Raw genomic sequence first — 18728 nt, 5'->3', positions numbered from 1 at the left:
AAGCAAAATATTTAAAAAATGGGATGGGTTAATAGAGCAAAAAACTGTACTTATTTAACATTGATTAAAATTTTTATAAAGGAAAAGATAAATTAGTACACTGTAGATGCTGAGCTTTTTTTTTTTTACTTAAGTTACAATGGTTGAACACAGAGAGACAGCAGAATGTGTTTTCGGTGATTTTCCATGAGCTGTTTATCCGTAGCAAGGTTTCCTAATCAGATGCTGGATCAGTGGATGGAAACTGCCTGCTAAAAAAAGCAGTGGCAAAGATATCTGCTATTTCATCTGCAAGTACATTCAGGGTTGGTTTCACTTGAGTTGTTTTCTTCCTTGTAGAAAAAAAACTGATAAACCAGAAATTGAGTCATAAAGAGCGAGTACTAATTCTAAAATACTTCTACATCCTTTGGTTTATTAACTGACCTATGGTATAATGGCAGAAAATGCAGAGAAGGAATAGAAGTTGAATGCTGCTTCTCCATCTTCGGTTCTGGTTCTGGGGATGCAGAGAAGTCTACAACCAGAAGACCTAAGTGGTCCGTAAGGTTGATGTTTTTAGGGAGACCTGTGAGGACACTGTTGCAGTAATCAATGCGACTAATGATAAACGCATGCATGACTTTCCCTAGCTCTTGCTGAAACAACCTAAGCATTTGTTCAGTGCTTGGATGGGTTCAGAGTCACCTGGTGATATGGTAATGCAAAGCTGTGCATCATCTACGTCATTATGATAGCTAATCTTATTTTCTGCTATAACCTGAGCAAGTAGGATCATATAGATCAGTGTTTCCCAACCCTGGTCCTCAAGGCACACTGTCCTACATGTTTTAGAGGTTTCCCTGCTTTAATGTGCCTGATTCAACTGATTGCAGTTCAACAAACGCATGTTGATCAGTCATCAATTGAAATCAGCTGGACTGAAGCAAGGAAATACCTAAAACATGCAGGGCAGTGTGCCTTGAGGACCAGGGTTGGGAAACACTGATATAGATAGCGAATCAGAGGATTTAGCCATGGGGGACCCCACATGTGACTTCTGTCTGCTTTCATGAGAAATAACCTATCAAAACAAAGAAATTCTTGTTGTTTAGGTAAAATTTCAACCAATTGAATGCTGAACCAGATATTCCTACCCAACTCCCCTGTTGTTTCAGTAATATCTCATGGTCAAAAGTGTCAAATTCTGCGCTGAGGTCCAACAAAACCAGCAATGCGGTTCTTCCACTGTCTGCATTTATGTGGATGTCATTAAACACTTTGACGAGGCCAGTCTAAGTATTGCGGTGAGCACGGAAACCAGACTGAAAGACATCAAAGCGGTTGGTTATCGTTAGAAAGCTATTTAACTGTTCAAACATTGCTTTTCAATAATTTTGATGATGAATGGAAGATTAGAAATAATAGTGGAAAGAGTGTGCATGCAGCAAAAATGTTCATGTTTAAGAATCCAAGTTTTATATTTACAGCTGAAGATGAATATTTATTTAAAATTAGACTTAGTGAAACAGATATTCTATACTCGTATGTCTGCAACCTATGCAACATATTGTGTAATATCTGTCTAATCAGTATTATATAGCCTCAAGAAGTAAAGACATCTCAATCTGTCATCTCATCATCTCAAGCAAACTTGTCATTTTATGATATACATGTTTGGTTTTTAATTCAAATATATAAAGAGAGCTAAATGTAATTTGAAAAGAAATGAGCAAGTAAAATGTATGGATAGTTAAACATATTTTTCTGCTTCCTGACAGGAAATAAGGATCAGAATAATATTACCATAGTGCTAAAGAAAATTCACAATGAAGATTAAGTCAAAATGGAAACTTTTTAAGCATATCATCAAATACATAAAATCCCATAATTTACAGGGGGTGTACTTTATTCTCACCAAAGCTGTTTACCACTTTGTAGTTTTTTTTCCCAATCAGTTTATAGCTAAACAAATTTGTCTGCTGCCAGTTGAAATTCAGTGACTGTTGCCACAAGCATGTATTGAAAAGCATTTAATGCATAGTAAATGATTCAATCCCATTGACTGGGCTTGCTTACACATTTATTTATTTTTTTTGCAGTCAGTATTGCAAACATAATTTAACTGCATTGTAGAATAACTTGGATAGAACTGGAATGCAACTGAATTTCAATCTTTTTAGAGACTAACACTAAGCAGACATGTCAACAGTGCAGACTTCAAAGAAATATGTAAAGTGAAAACACAATAATTTAGTCACTGGCTGTCATGCTAAACTCACAGATTACATAAAAACATCAAAACCTTTAAACTTTAAAAGTAAAACAGTCAGAATATGTACCTCTGGATTGAATATAAAATTTTGTTAAGAAGTGATGCAAATGAAAAGTGACATTTTGAATATTTTTGAAAAATTACATTTTTATATAATTGTATGCTGACATTATTATTATTATTTTATTTTTATGCAAGTCTTGATTCAAGATTGGATTGTGCTTAGAAACATTGTATTAGGAGAAGTATATAATAGACTTTTCTTTCTCTTGCTTAAATATTTCAAAGCCTGTTTGTGACACAACTGTTTGTATATCGTCAATATTTTGGTTTGTTTTTATTTTTGCAATTCCAGGTTTTACAAAGCCTAATTGCTCGGTAGGTCACTCAAACCATGAAACATTTGTATGAGCACAATATTGCTTCTATGAGCTTGCACACATTTTCATGACCTGGTGTTAAGTCTGAGAAACAAGCTATTCAATCCCCTTTTGAGCTGCAGGAGCTTGCATTACACAACCAGGAAAAGCCTGAGGCACTCTCTACTCCAAGGGAGACATTTACTATGTGTACTTTTGGGGATCTAAAACCTTTTTCTTGGCGCACAATTGGCACCATCCAGTGGTATTAGATTCTACCTTCAATCAAATATCTTGGAAAAACAAAGGAACGCAAACTGCGTCCTGCATAGCAATGGAAAATCTAATTTGCGACATCAATATACCATCGTAAGATTGACAGTGGGAAAGAAAAGGGTACTGTGATTAAATAAACCCAACATTTTGAAAATAAACTGAAGCTAAATATTTAAAGAAATGGAAGACTAAAACTTACAAATGTTTCACACATGAGATTGCAAAGGTTGGTTTATCGGTCAAACTTAAAGCTTGAATTATTAGAATTTATATTGACTATCTTCTTGATTGTGCTAAAAAAAGTTGATTCTACATAAAATCCTAAACACAGGTGTCAAACTCGAGTCCTCAAGGGCCGGTCTCCTACAGTTTTTAGATATGCCACAGGTATGAAACGCTGGAATGAAATGGCTTAATTACCTTCTCCTTGTGTAGATCAGTTCTCCAGAGCTGTGCTAAGGACCTAATTATTCCATTCAGCTGTGGTGCAGCAGAGGCACATCTAAAAGTTGCAGACACCAGCCCTTGAGGACTGGAGTTTGACAACCCCACTAACCCCATCATGCCACAGTCCACATATATATTGTTATTGATGTCCATTGTCAGTGGGGAACAGAATATTTGCATAATGGGTGTGCAGCTGCTGTTGCAATTAGGATACTGCGTACCAAAATCTCAGAGGAACGTGTCTAACTTCTATGAATCTATGCCATCTATGCAAAAGTTCTTAAGATAAAAGTGGATGGATGGATAGATGGCAATCAAATTTTGAAAAAGCAAGCACTGATTTTAAAAGTAGCAGGTACATATTTAGCTCACAAAAGAGACATTTATTACACGTGGAATGATTTTATTTCTGTTTATATGAAGCCTTTTGGAAAAGTACAAAGTAAAACTAGGAGGAACTCCGTGTCTTTTTCTCTGGTGTCACATATCCAGACAGATGGACAGATAATGTCGAAGGAAATGCCAGACATAGAATACGCAACTGTTTGGTCAACAGTGGAGAGGAAATAAAGCACTTTGGTGTGACATGAGAACAGAGAAAGGCAGTTGCAAGAACATGTTGGAAATTCAATGATAGAGCTAAATATGCTCATTAAAATACGCATAACCACAGAAAGAACTCATTCATACCCAGGCATGACCTCTTGGAGAGAAGAACAGAAATGCACATATGCATGGAAACATTCATACACACATGCAAACAATATTAAACAGCAATTACATGAGCCAGTACACACTGGACAAATATGCTCCATGCTGTAATTACACATGGAAAGTTTATTTCTACTGATCAAATGCCGTGTGATGCAAAATGAATTATCTCATAACCACAGATAAGACAAAAGAGAAGTAAATATAGACCTAAGATGATAAATAATTTCCTACCACATCAGTGAGAATGACAACACAGCTGTACTAGGAGTCATCAACATAACCTTGGTGTGTATGGTACAATTTTTGTTTTTAAATTACTGCGTTATTCCACTAAACATCTGTTTTCTTGGGTATTGAAAAATACACATTTTCCGTTAATATCTCACATGATGATATTTTCTTGGCATTACCTATTTAAATGTCCACATGATTCATAATTTGTCCCAATAAGGAATGTGTATCTTTTATACCAAAGCAATTACTTGGCAGTGTATTTAGCTTTTGCCTGAAGAATACTGTAATAAGAATAATAAATTCAAGCACAGGTCATAATGTATAGCTACCTTAGTCAAATCTTTGGTCACACGGCCATTAATGTATGCTGTATATTTCATCATTGCAGGCATTTTGCTCTTGACTTTTGCTGAATGGAGGGTCTGGATGGCAGCAGTTCTCTCCTGACTCAGTCTGTTTATTACAGTGTAATACTGTTTTTTCCTGTACAAACTCAATTACCCATTCAGTCATGTACACAAACAAAAGTAATGTTCAAAGTTGGAATGCATTTTTGAGGAATGGTTCACCATTTTCTGGAGAAGAGGATGGAAAAAATCACATTCTGAATCACATTGTATAAATATGTAGCAGTAGCAAACAGCCTGGTTGCAAAAATATGCAGCAAAAGTTTGAATAACAGTGTAGTACAATATTTATTTTTGAAAGGCTGTTATGATTGATAGTGTATTAGAAATTTAAAGATTTGAAATTAGGGTTTGCATCTAACTCATGAAATAATACTTTTTGCAGCAGCTGTCCTTTAAAAGTAATCTTCCACATAACTACTGTAGTTGAATGTGAAAGTCACTATTATCATCTTGTAAGCAAGCCACTCTAATTGGTCCATGTAAACATGTTCCTTTGGTATCTCCCTCTCTCTCTCTCTCCTCCCCCTACCTTCTGTTCTCTCCCATCACACCTGCAATTCATTTCTAATCAGCCATCTGGTCTTTGTTCAGTAATCAACCTCCCCAGTATATATACAACTCATTTTCAGTTTTTCACTGCTGGTTCCACCTGTTAATCATGTCTAGTCATGTTTCTTCCCTGTTATTCCTGGTTCCTGTTATTATTCTGCTCAGTCTGCCTGCCTTTTCTGTAGTTTTTTTTGGGGGGGGGAATTTTTGTTTTTTTCATTATTTATTAAAACTTTAACATCTACTAAATGTCTCAGTGTGCTGCATTTAGGTGCAATACCAGCACACAACATGCCAGGCACATCTAAAAAAAAATTTAATCGTAATCATTCAGCATTTTCATCACTCATTTCACAAAATAAAACGCATATAAATTTGTTACACATGTTGTGAAATATTTCAACCATTTATCTTATGTAATTTTGATGAACATGGTTTATATATAGAATGAAAATTGACAATTTGAACAGACACTAAAATTTGGGTTTTCATTATTTACAAGCTACATTCATCAAAATCTCAAGAAATAAAGGCTTGAAATATTTCACTCTCTGCATGATGTATCCGTGAAGGCGGTGGTCACTGGTTCAACACACCTGTATCTAATTATTTTTAATTAGCAGACCTCTACACAACTTTGACATGCTGAGGAGGTAACTGCACCATTTGAGTCAGCTAGAGCAGAGACGCATCTAGAACTTGAGGACAGTTGGACGCCCATAATCTATGTGGAACATTTCTCTTTCTGAAATGAGCAATAAAAAATACTGAACTTTTTCCATAATATTCTAATTTCTTGAGATGCCCCTGTAGTTGTTTAATTAAAAACAGATACTTTGCATTCTTTCAGAATGGCATGCTGTAAACGTGGCTTTGTTTGAGTTTCATCAAACCTTGCATTGTTTGACCAAGCAGATTAAAAGCCCTGTTGTCTGTCAGTTTAAGTAAAAAAAAAAAAGTACAGGGGTTTCAAGGTTGTCAAACAGAGGTAACATCATCATACCTTTAATGGAGGGGGAGAAAAGCCTTTCTCCTTTAATGCCTCATCTACTGATCTCAGTCGGTATCTCAGCTCTCCTTGTTCTCCAAGTAATGAATGAACTAAATGGGCTTCAAACATTCCTTCTTTGCTCTCACAAACTTACACTGAGACTTGCATTCATCACATTTCCATGCACCATTACACCCAGTGATGGGAGGAAAGAAACAACACTTTCATTAGCAGGTCTGCGCCACTGAGGTGTGGAATGTCCCGTGGGTTTCCAACAACAGTGACAGAGAAAGCAGGCCTTCATGCAGCCATTGTTGTCCTGGAAAAGCTCACTTAGTGTAATGGGCGAGGCTGAGCCCACTCTTCAAAAGACAGAGGGCACTATCCAATAATAAGAGCAGTCATGCTTAGCCAGATTAGAGAACTGACTAAAGAAAGTAAAAATCTTTGTGCTTTGGTAATAATGAGCTAAATGGGCTTAATTTGTATTGACAAGCAAACGCCTAAATTAACACATCACTTCGAAAGGCAATACCGCTCACTTTTAAACCAATGAAATTATGTAGTTGAAGACATGATTAAAAATTCACCTCTAAATCTAAATATTTTGGGCCATTTTTACTCTAAGTTAGGACAGTGATGATCCAAAACAATGAAATGTTCATCTAAGATCAGTGATGAGTTAAGTCAGGTTTTATGAAAGAAAAAATAAATTAGGCTTCTAAACTCAGTCCTGCATGTCCCTTTGATAGAATGTAATATACAATATTTTTAACTGACTCAAAACGATTAACATTAATAGTGATAAAACCTGAAAAATATTATGTTGCCAACTGATGAAGGAAGAGAATTGCTTTGCACCATGTACATCTGCCTGAAAAATCTGAAATTAACAGAAAGAAATCATAGGATTTTAGTGAATGCAAGTCATTTATAAAGCTCAGTTTTTGAAATTGAACATTTTGAATCATGCCCATAGAGCCATACCTGCACTTCTATATATAGATGATGACAAAGTGTGTCGCAGTGCCATTGAGAAATCTTACACGGGCATCATAAAATGAACTGTTTTCTTGACAAAGAAGATGTTTCATATTTGAATATATTGAAGGAACGTCCCAACAGTTACTCAACATCCAGAATAAAAGGATGTAGTGAGTGGTTTTGAAGCTAAGATCATTTACATAAGAAACATCGGTGAGCTTCGTGGAGGTCAAGAAGTGAAAACAAGAGATTTCGCCAAGCCCACAAAAAATAGCTTCTAAGATTCAAGATTATAAAACGATAAATTCTTGAATAAGGAGGAAGAGGACCAACTCAAGACTCCGACAGTTAATTCTACAACAGGGGTAGATAACTGGAGCAGGGAATCAGCAACCCTGAGGCTTCTATGAGTATTGTTTGTGAGGGAAAGGTTTCTTAGGCCAGAAAGTATTGCTTTGTATGTGGTTTTTATTTTTAAACTGTTGCAAAAGGTATGTTGATGTATGGAGATGGCATGATTGAAAAATAAATGACCACTCACGTATGTTTACCCAACAATAATTAACTTAAGCAAAGAATCAGTTTTTATTCTTTCATATTTGATGTACACATACTGTCTGAGTATTTTTCCTTCTTTTCTATCAACCTCTAGACAGAATTAGCTGCTAATGACGTTTTACCATTGGGAGACTAACTGTAGAAAGAATTACAGAGTGCAAGCGTGGTGACAGATGGTCTGTTCAGAATAACATTTTGACTACTGTAGTGCAGCTTTACCTAAACAAGGAATGGGCTTTGTGTAGAAAAGTGACACTCTGACAAACACTGTTTGTCATAGTTTGAGAAAATAAAATAGGCTTTTTTTGTGGTGTAATTGTTTAGAGTAATTGGAGTGCTGACACATAGGCATATCAGAGTAACAACGATAGTCAGAACAAGAGCAGAAATTGCAACATTTAATCTGAAAGCTGAGTTTTTGTCACAGACGTCCTTTAATCACGATGATGAAATACAAGCACACTGGGCTCACAACTGAGAAATTTTAAATGCCTAATGAGGTGCTGATTTCTCCAAGCTACTGGGCTCAGATGACATTTATTCTCACTTTCTGCTCTTCAACAGATACATTGCCATAGAAATTGTCGTCTTAGTAGCTTACATTGCTTTCACTATTTTGTCTTTAGTGTCTGCAATTTTATATAATAGTGCAAAAGTAGATGTTTTAAACCAAGGCTTTTCAAAGTGTGGGGTGTCATCCCCTAACCCCATAAGGGGCGCCAGAGCACTTCAGGAGGAGCACGACATGAGGGGAAAAAAATTAAGCACCAAAAGTAACTGCGAACATTTAGCCAACTTCACCATGACAATGCCAAAAACAAAATGGATAGATTTTAACTACCTAAAGGTATGGTAAGTAAGGAGACAGAGTCTGGGCCAAGGAAAATAAAAAAGTAGGAAGTATGACCATGATTATTTATGGTTAAGATTTTCAGTTGTTTATTTGCTTTCTGAAGGGAAGGCTAGCTCTCCCACACTTTGAAACCCCCTGTCCCAGACGTAATGCGAGTACAAAAGTTGTGTTCACAGCTGCCTTTCTGTCATGCTTTTTGAAATAAGCCTGAAGACAACTGCAAAATTTGTGATATATGCCCTTTACTTTCCATATCTTAAGCTCACTTTAAGTGGGTGCTGTACATGAAAATATAAAAATGAAACATAACTACAGGGCCAGCTTGTCTAAAACTTTGTCAGAACTTTATTTCAGAACCCTAAAGGAAAATGGAAAGGAATTGCCAAGTGTGGAAATCTAACTCAGCTATGAAGTGATTATCTAACCAACTATGCAGATTTTTGTTGATGTTTTGCAAAAAATAACAAATTATGGTTCAATAGTGGCCCCAATTTTTTTTTTAATTGCACATCATAACCCAGCTATGTAACTAGGCATGATATAATTCTAGATATATCCTTAACGCACCCATGTGTTTTTAAGAGTGTCAAATATTTTCATTTTTCATTTTTAGCCAGTAAAAACATATCAGAGGCTATAAAAATGTAGAAATGGGGCTTCCCTCTCTTTCTTTGCAGCCTGATAAAACGTTTTGTTTCAGTCAAGAATGACGATGGGGCAATACCTTTTCACCAAGCATGTCTGTCACTCATCACTCTCTGCACAGACGTTTTACAGTTGAGTTAAACCAAAAGGCTTTTAATGGAACTGGCCCTTTCAACTATAATATGAAAGAGGGAGATAGAGGTTTACTGGAATATAGAGACAGCAGGGTGAATGTGTCTGCTGAGCTGCTGGTAATAAGATGGAAACTGAGTGTGAATATTGTGAAGTTTCAAGCTGTGCCGTATTTTTATGCAGCGTTAGGACAGAGGCTTGTTATGTGGTAGTGAAATTTATTGTTGAGCCTGAGGAACTTTGTATGCCTTATTGGAGCAAATGCAATGATGATGCAAGGTATGTTCTTTTTTTTCTGCTGGCAATCTCTATTAACCCGAGTTATACTTCTAATAGCCAGTCTCATGTGTCAACATAACAAAACACACAAACCCTTTGAAGAAAATTGGTAAAAAAAAATAAATAAATAAATACAAATGACATTTGAATTTTTTTGTACATTACTAATCTAAAAAAGCTTGTTAGATAAAGATCAGTGAGGATGTTTCTAACGTTTCATCTAAGACTATTTGGATCATAAACTTTTTCCCCATGGAAGAAATTACATCCATTCAAAAAGCTGTGCAAAATTTCAACAAGATCTCTATTTCTGATTTTATCTCTGAAGGATTATACTGCACTGTTGAGGGTCCAGTAAGATCTACTTTAAAATAATGCTATTCGAATCTTTTAGGTGTTGTGCTAAATGGCCAGCAGTAACTCCTTAACTCATGACCATCACAGCAGAAACTCCTCAGTAATATGGAACATGATTTCATAGTGATGGCTACCACTGAAATATGTTTATAAAGCCTGAGAAGGTCACAAGGGCACAGAGTAACAGACAGACAGGTAGTCAAGGGTACTTAAGTGTAGCCATCTGAGGAACAAGGCTGCTTTTCTGTGGTTCTGACTGGAGTTGTTAGGATCAATTTTTACTTAATACTAAAGAACATAAGGGAGCAAGTTGTTGAATGTTTGTACAACTGATTATTAACAGCACACTTTCTACCACTTTAATAATACGAAAAACAGCCTTTGTTGGATTTGTCTGTCTATACTCTCATCTGATCTGCATCAGTTTTCAGACTTAACTATTATTTTGTTTTGTTTTTTTCAATATGAGCAAGAGATTGATTTAATAGTTACATTTCAACAGGCACAATATATAATCTCCACAATTAAGTGAAATGAGAAAGACCTGTAATTACATATGTGTTTTAATGAATAAGAATATAACACAATGTATGCTTATTAATTATGATGAAAAAATACATCAATTGAATTAAGATAAAACTAATGAAGCTGATGTGTTCAGTGCTTTATACTTAATTGTCAATACTGTTTCAGCATGCTTGACAACACATTCGGGTGTATAAATAGTGATGCACAGACAAATCATCTGGTGAACAGAATCAGTCAATTATTTGTTTTTGAAGGTTTTTTGAATAAGGAGCTCAAGAGAAAGGAAAAAATATATATTTTGTTCACATCAGTGAATGACTCATTTATTGGTGCTACCAGGTACTTTGGGTACGAGGTACAGTTTTGTTGGCTATAACAAAAACGCACATGAAAGAAAGTTGTTACTGAGGGAGGAAATCTTAAGCTTATCTGCTTTCTGTATCAGTGAGCTGTTTAAAAATGAACTTAGATGGAACACGTGGATGAAAGACGCAAATTAAAAAAAGAAATTGTACTTTTTACTAAATGTGTGAGATTCATTTAGGTTGAGAGATCAACTCTCAGCAGATAACAGGAAGGCAAAAGCAAAGTTACACAGTTTTATTGTTTTGAGCTTTCAATTCAGCTGTGGTTTTATACTCCCCTGTCAATTTCACCTTTTTCCTCATCTACTCAAGAAGCCAATTAAAGAGATCTCCTTCTATAATGGTGGTTTTATTAGCAAAACACATTCAGCTCAGTTACACTTTTAAGGCTTTTTTCAATTTCTTAAAGGTCTGTGTACATTATATAAAGAATAAATGCAAGCATGTCTTAAAGAGATCTATCCTTTGTAAGATGAACAACATAGTCCTAAATATTCACTCTGCTAAAGACATGCATGTTCAGGAGAAGTAGCTTTAAAGTCAACGCTCAGAAAGTATCAAACTCACCTGAGAGAAATTGAGACCGTTGAGTGGATGGCATTGTTCCTCCACCTTTTCCACTGCTCCTGTTCTTTTCCTCATCCTCTCCGCCTCCTGGGCCAAGTACAGGTCCAGGACAGGCACCCCTCGCGTCTTGATGTCTGCCTCAGTTAACGAGTTCACCATCAGCATCACCCACACAGGACGCTTCCTTTCCCAATTCCCAGCTATTGCATTAAAGAGGTAGTCAGCGTAGAGTCCCTTCCCTCTTTGATCAGGGGTCATCCAAGAGGGCATCATCAGTTTTACGTACTCAAGGTGTCTTTTAAGTCTCTTGTAGATGTCTCTTGGTAGGACATCCTGTAGGTTTTCCCCATGGGGGAGCAGCTGACAGCTGGTCAGGGCCGAGATGGTGTACGGGTCAGTCAGGTCCAGCTCAAAGTAAACAATGTTGCTCTCCTGGAAGGCTTGCTTGGAATTTTCAGGGATGAAGTCCCAAACACGGGTGTAGGGAACATGGATTGTACCATAAAAATAGGAAGGGGGATCCCGTTTGATTGTCCAGAGAAAGGAGTTTAGGTCAGCTTGCTGAGGGAAAAATGAAAAATATATGTTGATGTTTTCAATTTGTACACAATGCGACAAACCATTTATTTTATGCCTTTTCATAGGAATAAATTCAAAATATTCAATGTGGAAATAAATCCCCAGATATATGTGAACTGGATTCAGTAGTTCCTGGTCATTAAACTTGATGCCATTTCACATTGGCCAATTAATTTACGAGGTTCTCAAATGTAAGTTAGGAACACATAAATTCTATAAGAGAGGCAAGGTTTGAATTTGCAATTACTTTACAACCAACACCGAAATTGTCTGACACCTAGAACCTCTTTGTCTGCCTGTTAGTCTGCTAACAGACTGATAATGACTTTTTAACAGGCCACTTAGAAGCCGGGTGCCAAAGAAACAATACACATGTGGGTAATTGTCTGACTAAAGGGCTGTTGCCCATAATGTTTTGCCTTCCTGTTGCCACTGAATAAAACTCCCTGAAAGGTCAAGGAAACTGTGCAAAAACAGACTTACTGTTAAAGTGACTAATGGGTAATCAGCAAAGAGCAGATAAAATAATTAGAAATAGAGAAAAAGACGTCTTAATTTGAAACCTGTTTCCTCAAGGCTAATAATTACAGCATAATGTATTTAAGTATCTCAACTGACACAACACTGACCACAAAAATTGCGCTCCCTTTGCACTGGCCGTATGTCTTTGAAAGTTGGCTGCCACACATGTAAAATGTGATGAGAACTGCAGGCTTTAGTTATATACTTGTAATTCTGACAGCGTGTAGCTCAATAAATTTACTATGTAACTTTCATAAATGTTCATTTACTTTGTGAACATATAACATGGAAGAAAAAAAACATAGTTTTTGGCTTTTAATGAAAGTTACCACTACAACAAATAGCAAATTCCCATATTTTCCCACTTGCAACTAGAACTTACTCAACTCAGTTGTGGTGTTATTCCTCAGAGATAAATCTAACATATCATTACCACAATCTCAATTAAATCAACTCTTACCAATTTCGCGTCACCCACAGAAAATAAGCAACCACACAGCATCATGCTGCCAACACCATGTTTCACTATGGAGATAGCATATGCTTAGCATGAAGTGCAGTGCAACTTTTTAATCACAGTGTTTAGATGTGTTACTATATAGAGTAATGGAGGCTAAATGCATATATACACTATTTTTATTTTGTTTTATAATATTCTTTGCACTAGATGAAATACTTTGTCTTGAACAATCACATCAAATACCCATAAAATTGCATTGCTTTATGTGACTTAAATAGTGCAAAAGTTTTGCAAGCCACTGAATTTGTACTTTAGCAGTCTTTGTTATAATTATTCTTAGGCTACTCAGATTTTCTTGCACGTCTAATGTGATGAGTAAACAAAATATTAAAAGTTCATACAATGCAAACAACATTTGGAATAAAAAAAATAATGAATAATTATAGTCAAGGAGGACTAACTAATTCATGTTATAAAACACTTACCTTCCTATTTAACTCGCAGCTGGAGGAATCCTTCAACCTCCACTGGTCTGCACGTACTAGCAGGATGAGACAGGACTGAATGAATGCGCCCAAAGTGCCCTGCATTGTAGCAAACTTGCCCAAGACAGCTCCAACAACGTGTTTGCAACAGCTCTGTTTATTTCTCCAGCATACATGGAGAGCGGTCCTTTATTTCCGCAGCCCCGGCACCATGCGGTCACGTAAAATGAGCTGACAAGTATCCGACAAAACCGCCGGACATGGTCATGTTGACTGAAGCCTCCTGGACGCTGCTGCTTCTGTTGCCGTTTCACGTGTTGTTCTGGGTGAGGGAAGAGAGATATCCTCCGGGGCTTTAACGCAGGGTCAGATCATCCTTCCACCGCTCCGCTATAAGCAGATTTCTTCACTTCTAAAAAGCTCTGTAATGTTTCTTTTGAAAGACAATTTGATCACAGGCAGAAGTTGCAAGTGAGTTTGATCCAACAGGTCCGAATTGAGTACGCGATTCGAAGTTTAAAATATACAAAGTAAAAGTCTGTGTTGCAACTGTTCGGTTGCAAGCCCAAAGTAAGTGAGAAAAGTTCTTAGACCCAACTTCTTTGCAGTTTGCGCTGCAGGCTCGCTGCTCAACGTTTGTGCGTCTCTGTGTCAGTGTGAGAGCACGCAGCTCCACTACCCCCTTAGTTTACCCGCATAATCCCACCATCACAACCCCCATTCCACCCTCTCTCACACACACGCACACTCTCAGAGGCAATAATCTGATTAAACATCACCTTGTGCGCATCATTCATATAAACTATGTAAACACACCACAAGCGCATTGTCCACATATTTTGCATTTCCCCTTGGTTTAATCAACACCAATATTGGCAAGTTATTCCAAATTAGACTGATCTCTTGTTGTGACCCCAGGAGGGCCAAGACAATCATGGGTGACAGAAAATCCCGGGGATTACTTACAAACTACAGGCATTATTAACATGAGAAAACCTGCAATGACAATGTTTTATTCTGGGGGTCTGAGGACGAAGATCCACCTTTTCAGACGGTATACGCTTCTGCTCCTTCGTCATGTTGGACATCTTTTTTGGACACAATCATGAGATGTTTAAACATTAAAAAGAAAAAAATATATATTGAAGAATGTGCTTTAAAAGCAATGGTTTAGCACTGATTGAGAATTTGGATTTCATGGAATACGATTAGAACCAGATGAGCAATATGTTTCTTATTAGAAAAATGGCCTTAGATCATTGAGGGGCAGTGACGTCAGATGTATGAATAAACACACAGCGAGTTGCTAACGTGAAATTATTCAGCACACCCAAATTAGTTTGACCAATTATGGAAAAAAATGTCACTTTTAAAATGCCATCAACATACCAGCGATGTTAGTCTATTCTCAATTTTTGCATACTCTAGATGACTACCTCTTATTGTACGTTTTAATTTATTTTGAATTATCCCTATAATTAAATTAAAAACAATAGTTATAATGAGCACACCTGATTACATCAGCTGGTGTTTGAACACCAATCTTACCAGGTAAAGTGCCACCTAGTGTCCAAATGCTATGGGGTGAACCGTTTTTCTAGCATAAATTTAAATCAATATATGACTGAAAAAAATGTAACATAAAATAAAGTAGAATATATATGGTGAGGGAAGAAAAGGAAAGTTGTGTTTACTAAATGTTTTGTGCTATATGGTCCATTCCCCATGCATCATGTGAAATGTTTGTGTTAGTAGTCCTTTGTCTTGGGATATAAATACTTGTTCTTGTGGCTGCTCTTCAAAATGGGAAACACAATTACGTGCCTCTGCCTGTTTCCTTATCACATAAAACTTTGCTAAAATCCATTGCTATTCTTTTCAAATATACTATGTTGGTCCCCTAATAGATTGTTTAAAAAGTCCTAAAATTAATGTCTTTTACTGCAGTATTATTATCTATCACCAGTTTATGGATTAAAAATCTAAACGTTTTGTCCAGAAATGGTCTCTGGACACTTGACTTCTTTATGGATAAAAATACAATTTAAAAATAAAAGGGTTGGTTTTTAAACATAAGAAATATAATTACTTTATTGATTAAGAAATTGGTCCTTTACTTTCTGTGTTGCAACCCTCTCCACATTTATATGATGCCCTTATAAAAATATGTAACAATCATTTATTTACTTATTCTGCAGCAACATATTCTCATATTTTTTAAAAAAGTTAGAAATGCAACTTTTAACTGCTGTCATTGAGTAAGCAAGGCAAAAATAATAAGTCCAACATTGATGATGATGATGATTATTATTATTTATATATTTTTTTAAATTATTGGTGCTAAAGAAAATAAGCCACAACCTAAATATATTTATCTGAAGCAATTTTGGAGGCCTGCCTCTGCCAACTATTCTTCAAAATGGAAAAAAACGAGAGAACGCATCAGTTTAGAAAAGCAGATGTGTGTCAGGAAATGACATCACAAAAGCGGCTTCTCATCTAATCTAACAAGGCTGGACAAGAACCCAAGTGTATCTCATCAACACACACAGTGAGGTGGATGGTAGGAAAGGTAATGACGATTTGTGGGAGAGTGGCAGCAAATGCTACAGAAATACAGTATATGATACATTTATTTAAGGCTTTTTGCAAATTTTTCCAATAAGTGAACAGTGACTGCTATCACAGCAGAGATACCTTTTGACTTGTACATCTGCAATACTGTATGTTGAAACATTAGAAGTAGAAAGACATAAAACAAAATAGTAGTCTATAGTTTTTGAAGACACTGCATGCCAAGTTAATTCATAGCAGCTGTTAGAAGCTCACACAAAAAACAGAACTACAAAAATGTACAAGTGTGTTGATGATGGTCTTTTTTTTTCCTATGCTGTTCAGGATTAAAAGATGACCATCTGTGCATCTACTGCTACAAACGCGCACCTGGTCTTCATCTCCTCTGTCAGGCGGCTCTGTCATCCTCCTCATGCTCTGTTAAGAATCATAGGCAGTACGGTTTGATGGAGGACCTGCTGATGGATGTTTTATTCACAAATATCATGTATGATTCTGGACTACAGAGAAGCAAAACCTTATGCTTTACTTTTCACTCAGGGTTTGGTTTGTGGCTCATAATTCCTTGACCAAAGAAAATCTATGAAGAAAAATGAGACTATTAGTGAGCTTTGACCCAATGAACTATCTTTAAATCTTAAACTAAACTTAGATTATTGAAAGGCCGATGAATAATAAAAGAAAAAAATAATTTTATCTTATGTTTTGCTGGGATGGCTGTATACGTATGAATGTTAGTGATCAAATTTAGGCTTACTTAAGACACGTAAACCAAAATTAGTTTGTATTTTTGAGAAAATGGCAGCAAAATCGCATTAATTTATTTAATTCTTGTAATAACTTTAAAATAAAATATTTTAAATGAAGCCTTTGCAGTTGTTTCCTATGTCAAAACTGCTTTCCATAGTGCTGTACATTTTCACATTGGAACATCAAACAGGAGGAGGGTTTTCCAAGTGTTCCCTAGCAAATATCTTTTTCTGCCTCAGTAGAAGAATAGTCAACAGGATTCTGCAATATGAAAATGACTACATATTTGTCATCCTATAAACACTGTGTGGTGAATGTCTTTTATCCTGTGTGGTGAGTCCTACTGCTGTCTTTTTAATTGGTCCCTGAAAATAACATTGTGACAAAAATAAAATTGTAGCCTTTTCTGTGACAAAGTGAAGATATCCAAAGTCACTCTTAAAGTTTGTCAAGAAAACTGGTATGAGGTTTGAGATCTATCCAGGTACACGCAGAAAAAGGTGCATGAAGGCCTGAAAGAAATAAAGCAATCTTGTGTTTTGATTTAAAGTGATTAAGTTGGACATGTATGACTACAATAGGTAAAATGACTGTGTGTAAGTAATCACTGAATGATTCTGAAGTGTACGAATCATGCTCTGTAATGACATAACAACAATGAAATGATTAAGGTTTGATGATTTATAATAAGTGAAAGAGGTGATTAATGCTTATGATTAATGCTTAATGGAAATCAGCACATAGTTTTAATATTTGACTGTGTTTAATAGTTAATCAGAGTAAAGGGTGAGTAAAAAGAGAAGGGGAAGTTGTGAGTTACTGCTGTCGCAAGCAGTTCTGAACAGATGGCCAGACGCACAGGATGGGTGGAGCGGTATGGTTGGCTAAGATCAACACGCTGAGGAAAGAACGGGACTTTCCATCCCAGCCAGCAGACAGGAGGGGCCGACGGGGGTTTCCGTGAAATCAGCAGATGTTCAGGAAACCACGTCAACTAACACTCCCCATACACATACATGGCAGAGAACTGTATAAAAGCAGACGGAAAAGGAGAAGTTCTTGTTCTTTGTCTGCGGCACCGAAGTAGAGCTAACACGAAGAAGCAGATCGAGGAAACAACAGCGGACCACACCCTGGAGCCACGGGAAAAGCTGAAGCTTCGTGCCGCCAAAGGGAGACAAGTTCCAATCGTCCAACCCGGGTTCCTGATTCGATCGTCGGTCTTACCTCAACCCAAACATTGCAACAGACTTGGAGAAAAGACAAAGGTCCCGGAGGGATAAAGAGTTGGGTTTTCAAAAGCAATTGAGCCCTCTCTACTTTGCTTCTATTCTAAAGAGGATTTTTCCACATAGAGGATAAAGACCCAGACCAAGGTTTTCGGACGTTCCTGTTGCTAAAGATCCACCACCAACTGGGTATGAGTTGAATTCGCTTCCTAAAAAGCTATCTCAGAATCTGCGACATAGGTTAGGGAAAGAGACAGGAGGGTATGATTGAACATATTGATCTTATTACACTGCTCTTGAATTATATACAATTGATTATTGATTTGTATGTCACATATCCCTGCTCAAGCTTGCTTAATAAATTCTTACTCTAAAATTCTAATGAGGTTGGTGGACATTGGAATTAATTGAGTCATTTAATCATTTTTCAGTTCTTTTAATAAAGGTAAAACTAAGGTACATGGTTCTAGTAAAGAGGAGGCTTCATAATTTCCTTTGGCGAGAGTAAAATAATGACCTAGGGACTTACATCCAAGTCACTAAATTTAATCTAGCCGGTTCCAAGAGCAAGTTATATTTTAGAAAGCGAGCTACCGTTAACAGGAGTGGTTATTGGAATTATGCAGC

At 36.6% G+C, this 18728-nt stretch overlaps 1 protein-coding gene across 1 annotated transcript in view; it reads right to left on the bottom strand.

Moving 5' to 3' along the window:
* trabd2a (TraB domain containing 2A) overlaps positions 1–14195 on the bottom strand; it is a 52409-nt gene extending 38214 nt beyond the window's left edge. Inside the window, exons 1-2 of the mRNA XM_028024577.1 lie at positions 13549–14195; positions 11503–12063 (exon numbers count right to left, since the gene is read on the bottom strand). Of these exons, the coding sequence (XP_027880378.1) occupies positions 11503–12063; positions 13549–13653 (666 nt within the window). The 5' untranslated portion in view covers positions 13654–14195. The remainder of the gene's footprint in view (positions 1–11502; positions 12064–13548) is intronic.
* Positions 14196–18728: the final 4533 nt, after the last annotated feature.

Source organism: Xiphophorus couchianus, chromosome 8, assembly GCF_001444195.1.
Source record: "Xiphophorus couchianus chromosome 8, X_couchianus-1.0, whole genome shotgun sequence".
In the NCBI taxonomy this organism is placed as follows: domain Eukaryota; kingdom Metazoa; phylum Chordata; class Actinopteri; order Cyprinodontiformes; family Poeciliidae; genus Xiphophorus; species Xiphophorus couchianus.
Note: the sequence above shows the minus strand (reverse complement) of the source record. Positions and strands in the feature narration are given on the sequence as shown.